Genomic DNA, 13,894 nt, shown 5'->3' on the forward strand with positions numbered 1-13,894 from the left:
CCTAAAGAATGCCCGAAGGTGAGGAAGTTCACGTGGTGCCTGTCTATGGGTGCTGACGCCCGTGGCCTTCCCGAGAATGCGGGTGTCCGGAGGGCATTCTGACAGGGTCCTTGGGGCATAACAAGGCCTCGAATGACGGCGCAGGGGGAGAAGCCTTCAGCAACGGAAGGACTGAAGAGCACCACCGCTGCAGACAGTGAATGGAAACAGGGACTCCTCAGAGGTGAGGGAGGGAGGAATGCGGTCTGGAGGTCGGGACAGCAGGTTCCAAGTCACTGCCAAGGGGAAGATGTAGCGGAGGGCAAGCCGGAATGGCGGTCAAAGCGTGCCTCTTGGATCCCCCTCTCCCTTCTCCTCAGAAAAGCCACCGTGAGGGGTGCCCCTCACCTTGCCCTCAACCTCCCTTCTGTCCCTCAGTGCCTTCCCAGGGGCCACTCGACTCGGCTTCCAAAGGATCTTCCTCAAGCACAGATATGGCCATGCCAACCCCCATTCCACAAATTCCAAAGTTCTCTCGAATTCAATGGAAACTTTCCTGCTAACTCCGGGCTACCTTTCCAGCCTTATCCTGACTGCCCTTCGCTCTTGACAGTCCAGTGAAAGAAACTGGGCTCTTCTCTCTTCTTCCCACAGAGCACACCATGCCCAGATCCGGGCCTTTGCCCTGGCTGTGCCCAAGGTCTGGAGCACCCTCACATTCCACCCGACTCTGAACGCCTCTCTCCCAGGTACGAGCCCTGTATTCTCGCGCCCGCTCTCGCTCCGAAGAAGGCTCCCCGGGCTGCTCTGGAGTGTGCTTCTCTCCCCACTCTCCCCCCCTCCCACCCCAGAAGGTAAGCTCCTCTTGGGTGACCAAGCAGGTCTCTTAAAAACAGTTTTCCTTAAAGGAAGGCCTCAGTGTGGCTCAGTGTTTAAAATGCTGACTTGTGAGTAGGATAACCAGATCTGGGCCTCTCCCGTGACAAGCGAGCCTTGGACACGGCTGCTGCTGCGATCCTGGGGCATACCCACGTCGGGCTCTTACGTCAGGGGCGAGGGCCCGACTTCCAGAAGACCAACAGGAGAAGGCTTAGGAGTCACCCCGTCTGCCAAGGCCCAGCCAGTCGCCAGGCCTGCTCCCGTCATCGTAACTCTCCTCCACCTCCTGCGTGCCTTCTTACAGATGTGTCGGGGAGGAGCCAGAAAGCTCAACAACCGCTTTCGTGGAGAGGCAGCCCTGAGCCCAGAGAGCGGAACAGTCAGCAGCTCTGCCACCACGCGCAGGAGCCCCGGAGCATCACGCCAAGAGCACCCCAAATCCAAGTCCACTCTGGAGAGCTCCTCTCCAGACTCTCGGAGAACAGACGCGGCCGGACGTGTCCCTTCCCTGCAGACGTGCTCCTAGAAGTTGCCGGCCACTGGATTCTTGAATCATTTCAGCTGTTCACCAGAGTCCCTACCACTGGGCAGAGCAGGACGGGCTTCCCATAGAAAGTGGCATCTGAGCTGAGCCCTGAATGAAGCCAAACCTTCAAAGAACAAGAGACGAGAACGGGGCACGGTGGCCCCCCGTGCACAGACCCAGGACGGAACAGAAGGGACAGGAGGCCGCAATCGGAGCCCAGCGGGGCAAGAAGGGAAGCACTCTCCACCGGCTTGGAGAGGCAGGCTGGAGTCCGATCGGGAAGACTTTAAAAAACGGAGTCATTCTATCCTAGAGGAACAAAGGAAAGGAGTGGAACTTCCCCTACGGAGATCGGCACTCCAAGAAATCAACTGGGCAGCTGTGCGGAGGCTGTCCTGTGGCAAGAGCTGAATTTGGAGGCAACGGTCAGGGCGCTGCCCATGAGGGAAGAAGGCTAGCTGTACCCCCAAACAGGACTGCCTGCAGCCAGTAACTGACTGGGGATGAGGGAGGAGTTGGGGGTGACTCAAAGGCCGGGAACTGGCAGGATGGGAGGCAGGGAGTGCTCTCACGAGGAAAGGGAAAGTGAGGAAGAAGGGAGGATGAGGGGACCCCAGCTGGAGTTCAGAAAGAGGGAGCCCTAAGACTCATCGGCAGAGATGACAACCGAACCCCGGGAAGGGATGAGATGCCAGAGAGAAACTGTGGGAGCTCCCCCATAGGGGCCCAAGAAACAGCGAGGCAGAAGCACCACGACAGAGCGATGCCACCCAACCCCAGGAACTCTGCAGGGCTGCCTGCCTCTAGGGAAGGAAAAGCTCTTCTAATGCCCGCCAGCCTCTCGGTGAAACAAAGCCAGGCCCACCTGCTCTCGGAGGTCCTGACCAAAGCCTGGCGGGATGGTGGATGATGACTACGAACCATAACAGAAAAGCCAGAGGCCCCAAAAATTCTGTTGTTTTTCCCCTATAACTGTGTTGAACAAATATTATTGTGAATAAGCCCATATATGAAAAAACAGCTTTTTTCTATTTTGCTGAGGATAGATGGACGTCAGAACTGGTTATAATTGTATTAACAACCTTGCAAAATTTTAATGTGCTAAATACCTCAAATGATTTGATTTTAAGGATTTTTTAAATATGATTTTTGGAATTTTTTTTTTAACAATCTGGTTATTTTTGCCTGCCCCTACCACGAGGTAAGGCCAAAAGTAGCTGAAGTGAAATACACTTTATAACCCCCAACCTTCCCGCATTTCTAAAAATGTGAATGGAAGTTGGGCAGTTAATCTCAGGGCATTTGTATCCCTATCAGCCTCCCAAAAAGGAGCACCCCTTTATTTATGCTCTTCAGCTCACTACTTTACTTGCACCAGAATGATATCTAGATTTCTTGATTATGTTCTAAACCCAAGATGAGTTTTACTTTGTTTAAAAAAATATGTTTAAATACCAAGGTTGAAGGATTGCGATGTTTGTAAAAATTGTGACAAATGTCCATCAATTCATAGGTTTTAAAAATGTCATACGGCAACTTATGTGAAATATGAAAGTGTGTTTGTTTGCTATTGTAATTAATTGGGCTATTGAGAATTTTGGGGATTTTGGTAACTACATATTTGTACTACTGTATTTTTAAAAATGAAAAATTGTTAACCTTGTTCAATTCATTTGCCTTCTACTCACAGTGATCATGGCCAGACATGAAGAAGAAATGGATCTCATTTTGGTGAGAAAGCCTTGTATTTTATATTTTCTTAGCTGACACAGAGTGTCAATGATTATAAGCTATATTTTTGAATTTTTTAAAGCTCTTTTATTATTATATTTTTCTTGCATGTGCAATATACTTTTTCAGTTTTTTTTATTTATTTTTCTCTCCTTTTTATATTTGAAGCACATGTCACCAGCATTAAGATTTTCTTTAACCCTTTTATTTTTCAGTACTACAAGTGTAAGATACATTTGTCAGAGCATGCCCAAAAAGCTTGTGACTATAAAAACGATGCCACTAATTATTTAAAAAAATTATGGGACTTTGCTTAATGATTCTGTCTGATTCCAGGACAAGATATACACACAAGAGCCATTGCACAAAGCCAAAGAAAAGCCAATCCAGGATGGATTGATGCACTTCTAGGCCAATACAAAGGTCTTGAACCTAGTGTGAAGACTCGAGGTTACTGTGTTTAACATTGTTAGACATAGGCTTTCCTTGTGTCCACACTCACTCTGAAGATACTCACAGACAAGTATCCCCCAAACCTTGGCTCCTATAATCTGGTCCCCTTTTCTGCCTTTCATAGTGTGGTACCTTTCTGTAGTCCTGGCTACTGACTGGGTAAATGCATCATTGCTAGATCATTTTGATTGGGCCCTGATCGAAGGACCTGTTATAGATTTATTTTTCTTTTACTTAGAATTTTTACACATAAGACTTTGATAGTCTATATTTTCATCCAGAAATTTTTTCTTTTCTTTTGGATTTTTCTGATGTCTTTTTAATATCTCTTGCCAATTGATTCATATACCTCAGCCATGCATCCCTAAGTGATCCCGGTTTTTTAATCACCCTCTTAACGGGGGAATGTAAAAAATGTATATTATTATTTAAATTGCAAAGTTTAAATTCTTTTTAAGAAGAATTTTAGGTAAAGAAAGATGCTACCTCTCTGAATCCAGAACTGAACTGTTGGAGAAGCCATCATGAAGAAGCCTCCAGACCACAAGTTGCACAAAATTGAACTTTGGGTGTGGTTAATGAACATTGATTTGCATGTATACTTTCATGCCAAAGGGGACTGCCCCCTAACTGGCTTTTTGTCAATGCGTTTCAGCAATTATTGGTTTAATTTTTTTTTCTTTCTCTTATCCTCAAATTATTGTAATGTTTAAGTTGATTATGTTTTCATGATCCTTTGGAAAAAAAATTAATTTTTTTGCAAACGATCAAACGGGGGGATGTAAAAAATAGACTCGAATACAGGACTACAATCCCCACAAGCCTTTGCTCCACTTCCCCAAAATGCTTTGTAATCTCACGGGAATTCTGAGGTGGGCCGAGATCGAGGAAGGATTTAAGCTGGTGGCAAAGGTTTTTGGGGTCTCTCTTTTGGACTTCCGTTTTGGAGCAGATGCATCTCTTCTGTGATGTGAGGTTATCTGGCCTAGGCCTCTGGCCTAGGCACGTGTTTTTTCTTATTCTGTATTTTCTTTAATCTTTAACCTTTAATAAACCTCTAAAAAAATATAATACTCCTTGCAGAGAGAAACTAATTTCTACCTGCCTCAGTCTCCCCATATTCCTAAATTTTAACTGTTACAAACTCTAGCTCAGAGACAGGGAGTGGTGAGGAGCCAGCCAGGACTCCAGGGGGACAGAACACACTCGGGCCCCCCAGCCTCGGCTCTAAAGAGTAACTCGGAGCAGGCCTGGGCCCCACTCTGGGAAGGGACGGGCCTTGCCGGAATCCACCCAGAACCAGGAAGTGAGTCTGAACTAGAGGAGCCAATTGGGACAAGCACCCACGGCATGCACCCACTCCTGAGGAGTGGAAAGCGCCCTTCACACACAGTGGCCGGATGCGAGAGGGCAGTTTGGGTCCCAAGCCAGAACTCTTGGGGACGCCGTGTTTTGGGTGAGCGGCCAGCCCTGGGGGCCTTGTCTCCCCCAGAAGGGGGGATTTTTAACCACCCACCATCTCTTCTCACGGTTTTCCCCAGCCCTCCACCCCTTTTTGCACGAGTGCACACCGTAAGGCTTTTAAATGCACCCACCTCCCGAGCAATGTTGCTCAGAGCTTCATCCTCAGCAGAGAAGCGGTCTTTCACGGGGGTCCTCTTCCTCCCAGAGCCAGGAGTCCCCATCTTGTTTGCTTCCGGTCTGCGGAGTCTCTTAAGCGCGTTCAATCATCAAGTTTTTGAGCCTGGAAGTGAACACAAGAATGCTGAAGTAAGCCTCTCCTTCGTCACTTCAGCTGACCCTCTCCACTTTGTGTCTGTGTGAAATCCAATGAACTCTTTTCCAGGAGCCATTTTCATTCACACCCGATGAGCCTTTACCCGTCTGCTCTTTGACAGAGACAAAGGCGGCGAAGTGGCTGACATTCTCCTGGAGAGGCTGGGGATGGGCACAGCATGCCCAGAGGGAAGTCTATTTGAGGGTGAGGTAAGCGGAGGAAGGCCGCTAGATGGCGCAGTGGAGTCACAAAGACTCGCGCATCTTCCTGAGTTCAAATCTGGTCTTGGACACTCCTCGCTATGTGACCAGGGACAAGTCCCTTCACCCCGTTTGCCTCAGTTTCCTCCTCTGAAAAATGAGCTGGCAAAAGAAATGGTAAACCACGCGGACGTCTTTGCCAAGAAAAATCCTAACTGGGGTCCCAAAGAGCCAGACACCACTGAAATGAGGGGCCGTCAACTTGAGGAGGAAGAGATCAGGCCCAAGGTGAGCATGAGCAGGAAAGACGTGACATCTGAGCTGAAGTCACAAGGCTGAGACGAGGAAAGAGTACATTCCACACACCAGGAACGGCAGGAAGGGCAGGACTGCGAACAGTCTATAAGTCGGTCAACAAGCAGTGAAGATCTTACTCAGAGTCCAGCGCCTTCCCTCAAGGAGCTCCCATGGTCAGAGGGAACCGCATGCCACAATGACTTTGAGATAGACCTCTGCGGTCTCATCCGTGCCAGAAGAGCCAGGAGGCCGGGGTCACCACCTCAGGGAGGACACGGAAGGAACACACGTGAGAAGCCTGGAAAGGGAGGAAGGGGCCAGGGAACATCTCACTTGGGTCTTGGAGGGAACCAGGAGCTCCGGGAGTTTACTGAGAGATGTTGGTGAGGGCCGAGCACAGCGCAGAGGAGGTAGCTGAGTGGACAATGCCCTGGGGAGAGACGGCGGACAAGAGGGCCCAGCAGCAGGGATGGCAGGGGTCCAGGAGAAGCCCTGAGGGGGCAGAACAGCAAAGTGTGTCCAGAGAACAGATTTACGTGAGGAGTATAAGGACCAGGGGCTGGGGGGGGTCACGCCTTTAGCAGGATGATGACTGAAGGAGAAAGACGAAGGGCCTCTGCTCCTAGCAATGTGAATCTGAGATGTCTAAGGGACACCGAGTTCAGTCATGCCCGACTCTTCATGACCCGGTTTTCTTGGCAAAGGACGAGGGGTGGCCATTTCCTTCTCCAGGTCATTTGACAGATGAGGAAACGGAGGCAAACGGGGTTAACCAACTCGCCCAGGATCACAGAACTAGCGAGTGTCTGAGGTCACGTTCGAATCCAAGTCCTCCAGAGGCCAAAGTCAGCCTCTGACCGCTGCTCCACCGAGCTGCCCATTCAATGCCTTCGGCAGGCAATGAGTAATGGGGGAGCAGCAGATCTGAAAGTCATCTCCCTGCATAGAGAGAGCAGATGAGATCACTGAGGAAGACAGTGGAGAGGACGGGGAGCCCAGCGAGTGAAGGGGGCCCAGCGAGTGAAGGGGACCCAGGACGAGGAGCCCAGCGAGTGAAGGGGACCCAGGACGAGGAGCCCAGCGAGTGAAGGGGACCCAGGACGAGGAGCCCAGCGAGTGAAGGGGGCCCAGGACGGGGAGCCCAGCGAGTGAAGGGGGCCCAGGACGGGGAGCCCAGCGAGTGAAGGGGGCCCAGCGAGTGAAGGGGGCCCAGGATGGGGAGCCCAGCGAGTGAAGGGGGCCCAGGATGGGGAGCCCAGCGAGTGAAGGGGGCCCAGGATGGGGAGCCCAGCGAGTGAAGGGGGCCCAGTATGGGGAGCCCAGCGAGTGAAGAGTGAAGGGGGCCCAGGATGGAGAGCCCAGTGAGTGAAGGGGGCCCAGGATGGGGAGCCCAGCGAGTGAAGGGGGCCCAGGATGGAGAGCCCAGTGAGTGAAGGGGGCCCAGGATGGGGAGCCCAGCGAGTGAAGGGGGCCCAGGATGGGGAGCCCAGCGAGTGAAGGGGGCCCAGGATGGGGAGCCCAGCGAGTGAAGAGTGAAGGGGGCCCAGGATGGGGAGCCCAGCGAGTGAAGGGTGAAGGGGGCCCAGGATGGAGAGCCCAGCGAGTGAAGAGTGAAGGGGGCCCAGGATGGGGAGCCCAGCGAGTGAAGGGGGCCCAGGATGGGGAGCCCAGCAAGTGAAGGGGGCCCAGGATGGAGAGCCCAGCGAGTGAAGAGTGAAGGGGGCCCAGGATGGGGAGCCCAGCGAGTGAAGGGGGCCCAGGATGGGGAGCCCAGCGAGTGAAGAGTGAAGGGGGCCCAGGATGGGGAGCCCAGCGAGTGAAGGGGGCCCAGGATGGGGAGCCCAGCGAGTGAAGAGTGAAGGGGGCCCAGGATGGGGAGCCCAGCGAGTGAAGGGGGCCCAGGATGGGGAGCCCAGCGAGTGAAGGGGGCCCAGGATGGAGAGCCCAGCGAGTGAAGGGTGAAGGGGGCCCAGGATGGAGAGCCCAGCGAGTGAAAGAAAGCTGGAGAAGACCCAGCAAGCAAGGCAGTCGAGGAACAGTGAAACAGGCCATCATGAAAACCAAGGGAGGAGGAGAGTCCAGGACAAAAGGGAATGAGCATCAGAGGCTGCAAAAAAGGTGGAGAAGGACGGAGAGTGGGAAACACCCATTTGATTCGGTAATGACGGTGGCTCCGACGTGCCAAGCATCTGGGCTAAGTGATTCATAATTATCCTCTCAGATGATCCTCGCAACCACACTGGGAGGTGGACACTGTCATTCATTTTTTACAGCTGAGGAAACTGAGGCACAGAATTTAATGCCTTTCCCAGGGTGACCCAGGCACTAAGTGTCCAAGGCTGGATTTGAACTCAGGCCTTCCTGGTTCCAGAGCCAGTGCTCTGTAGCACCTCCCTGCCACTCTCTCGTGTGACAGGAAAATCACCTGGTCAGATCGGGAAGAGAGAGGAGGCAGGCCAACCCCGCAGCTGCTCTTGCAATAGTCCAGGCTCGGGCCAGGCAGCTTTTGGAGTCCCCTAGTGACCGATTACATGTTTGGAAACTGCAGTTTCACACACAACCATACTTTTATTTGGTGTTTAAGTTAAAAAAATGTTTTAAATCCTTACTGTCTGCCTTGGAGTCAATAATGCATATGGGTTCCAAGGCAGAAGACCGGTCAGGGCTAGGCCATGGGGGTTAAGTGACTCGCCCAGGGTCACACAAATGAGAAGTGTCTGAGGTCAGATTTGAACCCAGGACCTCCCGTCTCTGGGCCTGGCTATCAGTCCACGGAGCTACCCAGCTGCCCCCAAGTTATTTTTAAAGAAATTTCAAAGAGAGAAAATGTCTTGGAAAGGGGAGAGCCAGAAGGAAGGCTGATTGGGAGGTCACTTTATAGTCCAGGCCAGGCTGTAAGGGGGAAGCTCCAGAAGCACCCGTTACTGGAACACGCCAGAGCCAGCCACCTCCACTCGAGTGCGCCCTACACGGTGTCTCCCCGCTAGGCAGGGAGGGGCTGCTTCATTTTTCGCCTGGGTGTCCCCAGTGGCTGGCACAGAGCTGGTGCTTCATAATCCACCGATTGAAATCCGCGAAGAATTAAAGCCCTGTTGCACGGCGATGAGATCACAGGGAGCCGCCGTGGCCCGGCGGGGGCAGCCCCTGACTCCGGCCCTGGGGAGCAGGAAGGGTGCCTAGAACGGAGCCCTGGGGCAGGGTGAGCGCTGGGACGAGGACCAGAGTGTCCCGGGTGGGCAGAGTGTCCAGACAGCTGACCTGGTCAAGGACAGGCTCAGCGAGCTCGGGGATGGCCTGCATGCCTGAGGCCCAGGGCACTGACGGCGAGCTGGAGGACGGGGGAGGTTGGGGAGGCGGGGGCAGGGAGGACGAGCCCCTCCTGGGGCCAGACCCGACGGGCTCCTGCTCGCCTTCCTTCCCCTCCCCTCCTCCACTGGGGCCTTCCTCAGCATCCCCAGCGCCCTACTCTCTGCACCTGACCAGAGGCGGGACCTTATTACAGTCAGTCAGTTAAGAGTAACGGCCAGGAGTGCGGCAGGTCGGCATCGCAACCCAAAAATCTTGGGCAGTTACAAGGTGTACGAAGACCCCCGAGCCTGACTGCCCCTCTGGGCGTCCTCGCGAGCCTTTACAGAGCTGGCGCGAGCTCGCCGTGTCCGGCCGGAAGTCACTCGGTGAGCCCAGGAAGCTCTCGGAGCCTGCGACGCCGGAGTCTCCCGCAGGAGGTGCTCGGACAGTGAAATCACAGCGAGGGGCTCCCGCAGCAGCCACCACCCACCTCAATGGTTTCCGATGATGCATCTGCTGAAGCGGAAGCGGACCAAAGACCTGCCTGCTTCCGGCCCGTCCTGTTGGGGGCGAGTGAGCAGCCGAGACCCGGCAGGGAGAGCAGGCTTCGCAAAGGGGCCGACTCCAGCCTCCGAACAGAGCCAGCCCGGCCAGAGACGCCGAGGAAGCGCCCCGCGCCGGGGTTTCAGAGGTCCCTGCCAAAGGCGACCCGGGGGCTCACGCGGCCCAGTCATCCTCATTCACGATGCTAAGCAGAGGCGAGGAGGCTGCCCGGCTCGCGGCAGGACAGCATGCCAAGAAGGCCAGAGCTGGGAGGGCCGTGGAGAAGCCAAGGGCTGAGAAACGCAGAGCTCCTCCCCTTGAGCCTGGAGGCAGGACAGCGGAGTGAAATGACTGACCTTTCTCGCAGCTCTGCCCCTCTCCACAGGGCCCTCCCTCCCCCGGGCCTGAGCCTGAGAGCCCTCCCCGCTCGAGCACAGATGGCAGCCACCAGGGAGAGCTAAAACAAAGATGGAGGTGCAGCAGGAAAGGGGAGGAAGGCAAGAGGGACCCAGGAAGCAGACCGAAGTGGTTTCTTGGAGCCCGGAAAGATGGAGGAGGGAAGCTTCATTCTAAGTCAAACACTTGGGGCTCCTCCCCCATCCCCTTATCTCTGCCCCCAAAGCCACCCCCTGGCTGCCCACTTCAGCTCTCACCGAGGCGGGGATAACTGCCAGCCGGGGTGAGACACATTCCAGAGGCCCAGATCTGACCGTCTCTGATCAATGAACTCCAGGGCCGATCAAAGCCACCTCCCGGGCGTGGCATCCTTTACCCCTTGGCACCCTCGGCAGCTACGCAGAGCTGGATGGAGCCCTGCGGTCCAGCCTGGCCTCAGATACTTCCCAGCTGGGTGACCCTGGGCAAGTCACATGACTCTACTGGTCTCAGTTTCCTCATCTGTAAAATGAGCTGGAGAAGGGAATGGCAAATGACGCCAAGAAAACTCCAAGGGGGTCAGAAGAGTCGGACGCGGCTGAATATCCCGCCACCTCGCTCCAGCTGCCTTGGCAGCGTCACCACACTTGAATTCCTTTTACATACTCTGGTCCAGCCACTGGCCTTCTCACTGCTCATCACATGACATCTCCCATCTCTGGGCCTTTGCCCAAGCTGTCCCTCAAGTCTGGGACGGCCTCCCTCCAACCCTCAGCCAGCCTCCTGGAATCCCTGGTTTTCTTCTTCAGACTCACTGCCCGGCAAAACTCACGAGAGGCCTTTGCGGGTGTCTCCTTATTCTGCACATCTATTTCCACGGGTCCGTGTCCTCGCCTTCCCGTGCCCAGCAGGCAGGCGGGCGTCCCACGGGCGGGCACACCGACTCCTGCCCAGGGCGGTCCTGCCACCAGAAAGCCCATTCTCTAGGGACGAATGCCTGAGGCCAGACAGAGAGGCTCAGACAGCAGCCCAGCAAGGCAGCCCGCGGGCTTCACGGCTCCAGGGCCAGACCCAGAAGCCTCCCAAGCTGCATGCGGGGACCCCTCTGGGCGAGGCTGGAGGACGTGTCCTGCGCTGCTAGAGGAGGCTCTTGTGCAGGAGGGGTGGTCCGGAGAGCTCCCGGACGGGGTCACGGGCCTTCAGGCCCAGACTGGCCCAGGATCAACAAAGGCCTCTGCCGGGCCTGGAGCTCCAGGCCGCTTCCCCCCACAGTTCACTGCCCCTTGTCACTCCTTCCAGCATTCCCCACAGAACAGCTGCTCCCAGTTTTCTCCTTCGTCCCAGTCTTGAAGTCCTGGGAAAACGTCATCATCAGGTCACTGACTCACAGAGCTGGGGGGGGGGGGGGGGGGCTTCCGAGGTCACCAGAGGCTGATGGGAGGACGTGCTCAGCACACACAGCTGGCAGGAGATGTGGGAGGCAGGATTTGAACCCAGATCTGCTGACTCACATAAAACCTGGCACTGGTTCCCCTGGCCGCTGCCCCGGTTTCCCACAATCCTCCCCGAAAGTCACTGGACCAAGGTGGGGCAGGGCCCCGGCTCCTAACTGCTGAGCGAGTGCCGGTTCCCCCCCGGCATCATGAGTCACCTGGCATCTCCAGTAGCAGGGACACTGAGGGGCCCATCGCCCTTCTCAGCCTCTGGGAAGCTGGAGCCGGGGGACTCAAAGAGCCACACAAGCTCAGGGCAGGGAGCAAAAGGGGCGCCGGGGAGACCGTGGGGCCCCCTCAATGGCCCGGGGTGGCTAAGCTCCGCTCTTACCTCCTTCCCCCAAGGAGAGCCTCGCCGAGTAGCTCTACGTCGAGCCTTGAGGGGAGAGAGCAGAACAGGGCTGCAGTCATTGATCTGAATCTTTTTCTAAATATAACATGGACCAAGCGCCAAGATACCATTCCGGTGAGTCACGAAGGGCTTTCCAACGTTTGTCTTCATGGCATCTGGCCACACAAACTCTGGATGACTCGAGGGCAGCGGCGTGGTCTTGGTTCGGGGTAAAGCAGATGAAACGACTTCCTGCACAAGTCCGTCTCCCAGAAAAGCTGTCTCCCCGGGGGGGGGGGGGGGGGCCGAGGACATCCCCCCCCGTCGGACACCTCCTCCGCTTGCCACGGGGCGTCTCTCTCTGTTTGCCAGAGTGAAGGCAGTTCGCTTGGACGTCACGGAAAGAGAGACTTGGAGAAAGCGCGTCCGGGACGTGATCCCATGAATAAGCAACACGCGTGCTTGGAAAGCAGACCCGGATGGGCTCCAGCTACCAGGCGAGACGCTCCTAAAAAGAGGGGAAAAGCTGTCTCCGGCACGGTCCGAACCGATGCTCCTTTCCTACATAAGCCCCGAGAAAAGGACGGCTGGTGCCGAGCTCAGCTATCCGCGGGGGAGCTCACCTTCGAGGGGAATCACTAAATGTTTGGACGGCCGGCTTTCGACGGCAGATCAAAATCATTTTGGGAGATGCTGAGAGCCCAGCCTCCAGGCTCTCCCGGAAGCTTCCGTCCCCCAGGATCCTTTTCTGCTCAGCACCCCTTCCTGCCTCTACACCAGAGGCTCAGAGCGCGAAGAGAGCTTGGACAGACGGCCTTCTCCAGCTCCTCGTTTCAGTGTTGAGTACCTCGAGGACAGGCCGGCAATGGGAGAGGCCTTAAGTCAGCACTCTTGCCACGGGGTGACAATGCCTCTAACGGGGGGCCTCTGCTATTTCATGCTGTAATCCGTAACTGATAAAAGCATGGATGGACTATTTGTCCAATCTGTGGGCGGAGAGGGATCGCTGACACAGGGGAGGACAGGGTCCAAAGACTTCCACGGGCTAGGAGAATGAACGGAGTCGAGGACGACTACATTTAATAGAGATAAATGGAAAGTCTTACACAAGTCCAAAAAATTAATGTTACAAATACAAGATGAGGAAGGCAGGCCTGGAGAGACGTTTGCCTGCAGAAGATTTGGGGGGTTAAGTGCACTGGAAGTGAATACTCATTAACTGGAAACAAAATAACCAAATCCCTCTTAGGCTCCTTGGGAAAGGCCTAGTGCCTAAGGCTGGAAAGGTACCCTAATTCTTTGCCCTGTACACCACAGAAAGGATCCTTTAAGAAAAGCTCATCCAAGGGGGCAGCTGGATGGCTCAGTGGATGGAGAGTCAAGCCTAGAGACGGGAGGTCCTGGGTTCCAATCTGGCCTCAGACACTTCCCAGCAGGGTGACCCTGGGCAAGTCACTTGACCCCCATGGCCTAGCCCTGACCACTCTTCTGCCTTGGAGCCAATACGCAGTATTGACTCCAAGACGGAAGGTGAGGGTTTAAAAAAGAAAAAGAAAAGAAAAGAAAAAAGAAAAGCTCATCCATCTTCTAACTGGGAAAATGAGGGCCTCAATTCATGCCCCATAAGGATTTAGTGAAGTCAGACTTGTCCCATCGGGCCTGAGAAACCACTGGGGACAGGAGGTAAAAGATAAAAAGTGCAACATTTACACTGGATGTAAAGAAAATTATGCAACCAATCCCAGCTCCTCCCAAAGGGGAATGGAGGGCCTACGTAGAGGGGGGTGTCCACCTCCCCAGGGGTCTGTAGGCAAAGGCTGGGGGCCACCTTGGTGAGTGCCCTATGGAGGAATTTGCCCCCAGGCGAGAGGGAGGCCCTGCCACAGACTGTGGAGAATTAGTCTCTCGGCACAGACAGGTACCCAGGTCTGGATCCAAAGGGCTCTTTTTGTCAAATGTCCCTTTCCTGACATTCTCCCTATTGCCACCAACAGGTAGGACCATTTCTCCCAATGTGTCTTC

At 54.7% G+C, this 13,894-nt stretch overlaps 1 protein-coding gene across 27 annotated transcripts in view; it reads right to left on the reverse strand.

Annotated features, from left to right (window-relative positions):
- Positions 1–13,894, reverse strand: part of LRRFIP2 (LRR binding FLII interacting protein 2) — a 94,709-nt gene that overhangs the window by 62,561 nt on the left and 18,254 nt on the right. For 23 of the 27 annotated variants that reach the window (XM_056804247.1, XM_056804251.1, XM_056804249.1 and 20 more), the window contains exon 2: positions 5,164–5,312. In XM_056804247.1, the coding sequence (XP_056660225.1) occupies positions 5,164–5,253 (90 nt within the window). In that variant the 5' untranslated portion in view covers positions 5,254–5,312. Of the gene's footprint in view, positions 1–5,163; positions 5,313–11,872; positions 12,151–13,894 lie in introns of those variants that run through there. The other 4 variants (XM_056804228.1, XM_056804254.1, XM_056804253.1 and 1 more) reach the window with 4 other exon arrangements.

This window comes from Monodelphis domestica, chromosome 7, assembly GCF_027887165.1.
Source record: "Monodelphis domestica isolate mMonDom1 chromosome 7, mMonDom1.pri, whole genome shotgun sequence".
Taxonomy (NCBI): Eukaryota; Metazoa; Chordata; class Mammalia; order Didelphimorphia; family Didelphidae; genus Monodelphis; species Monodelphis domestica.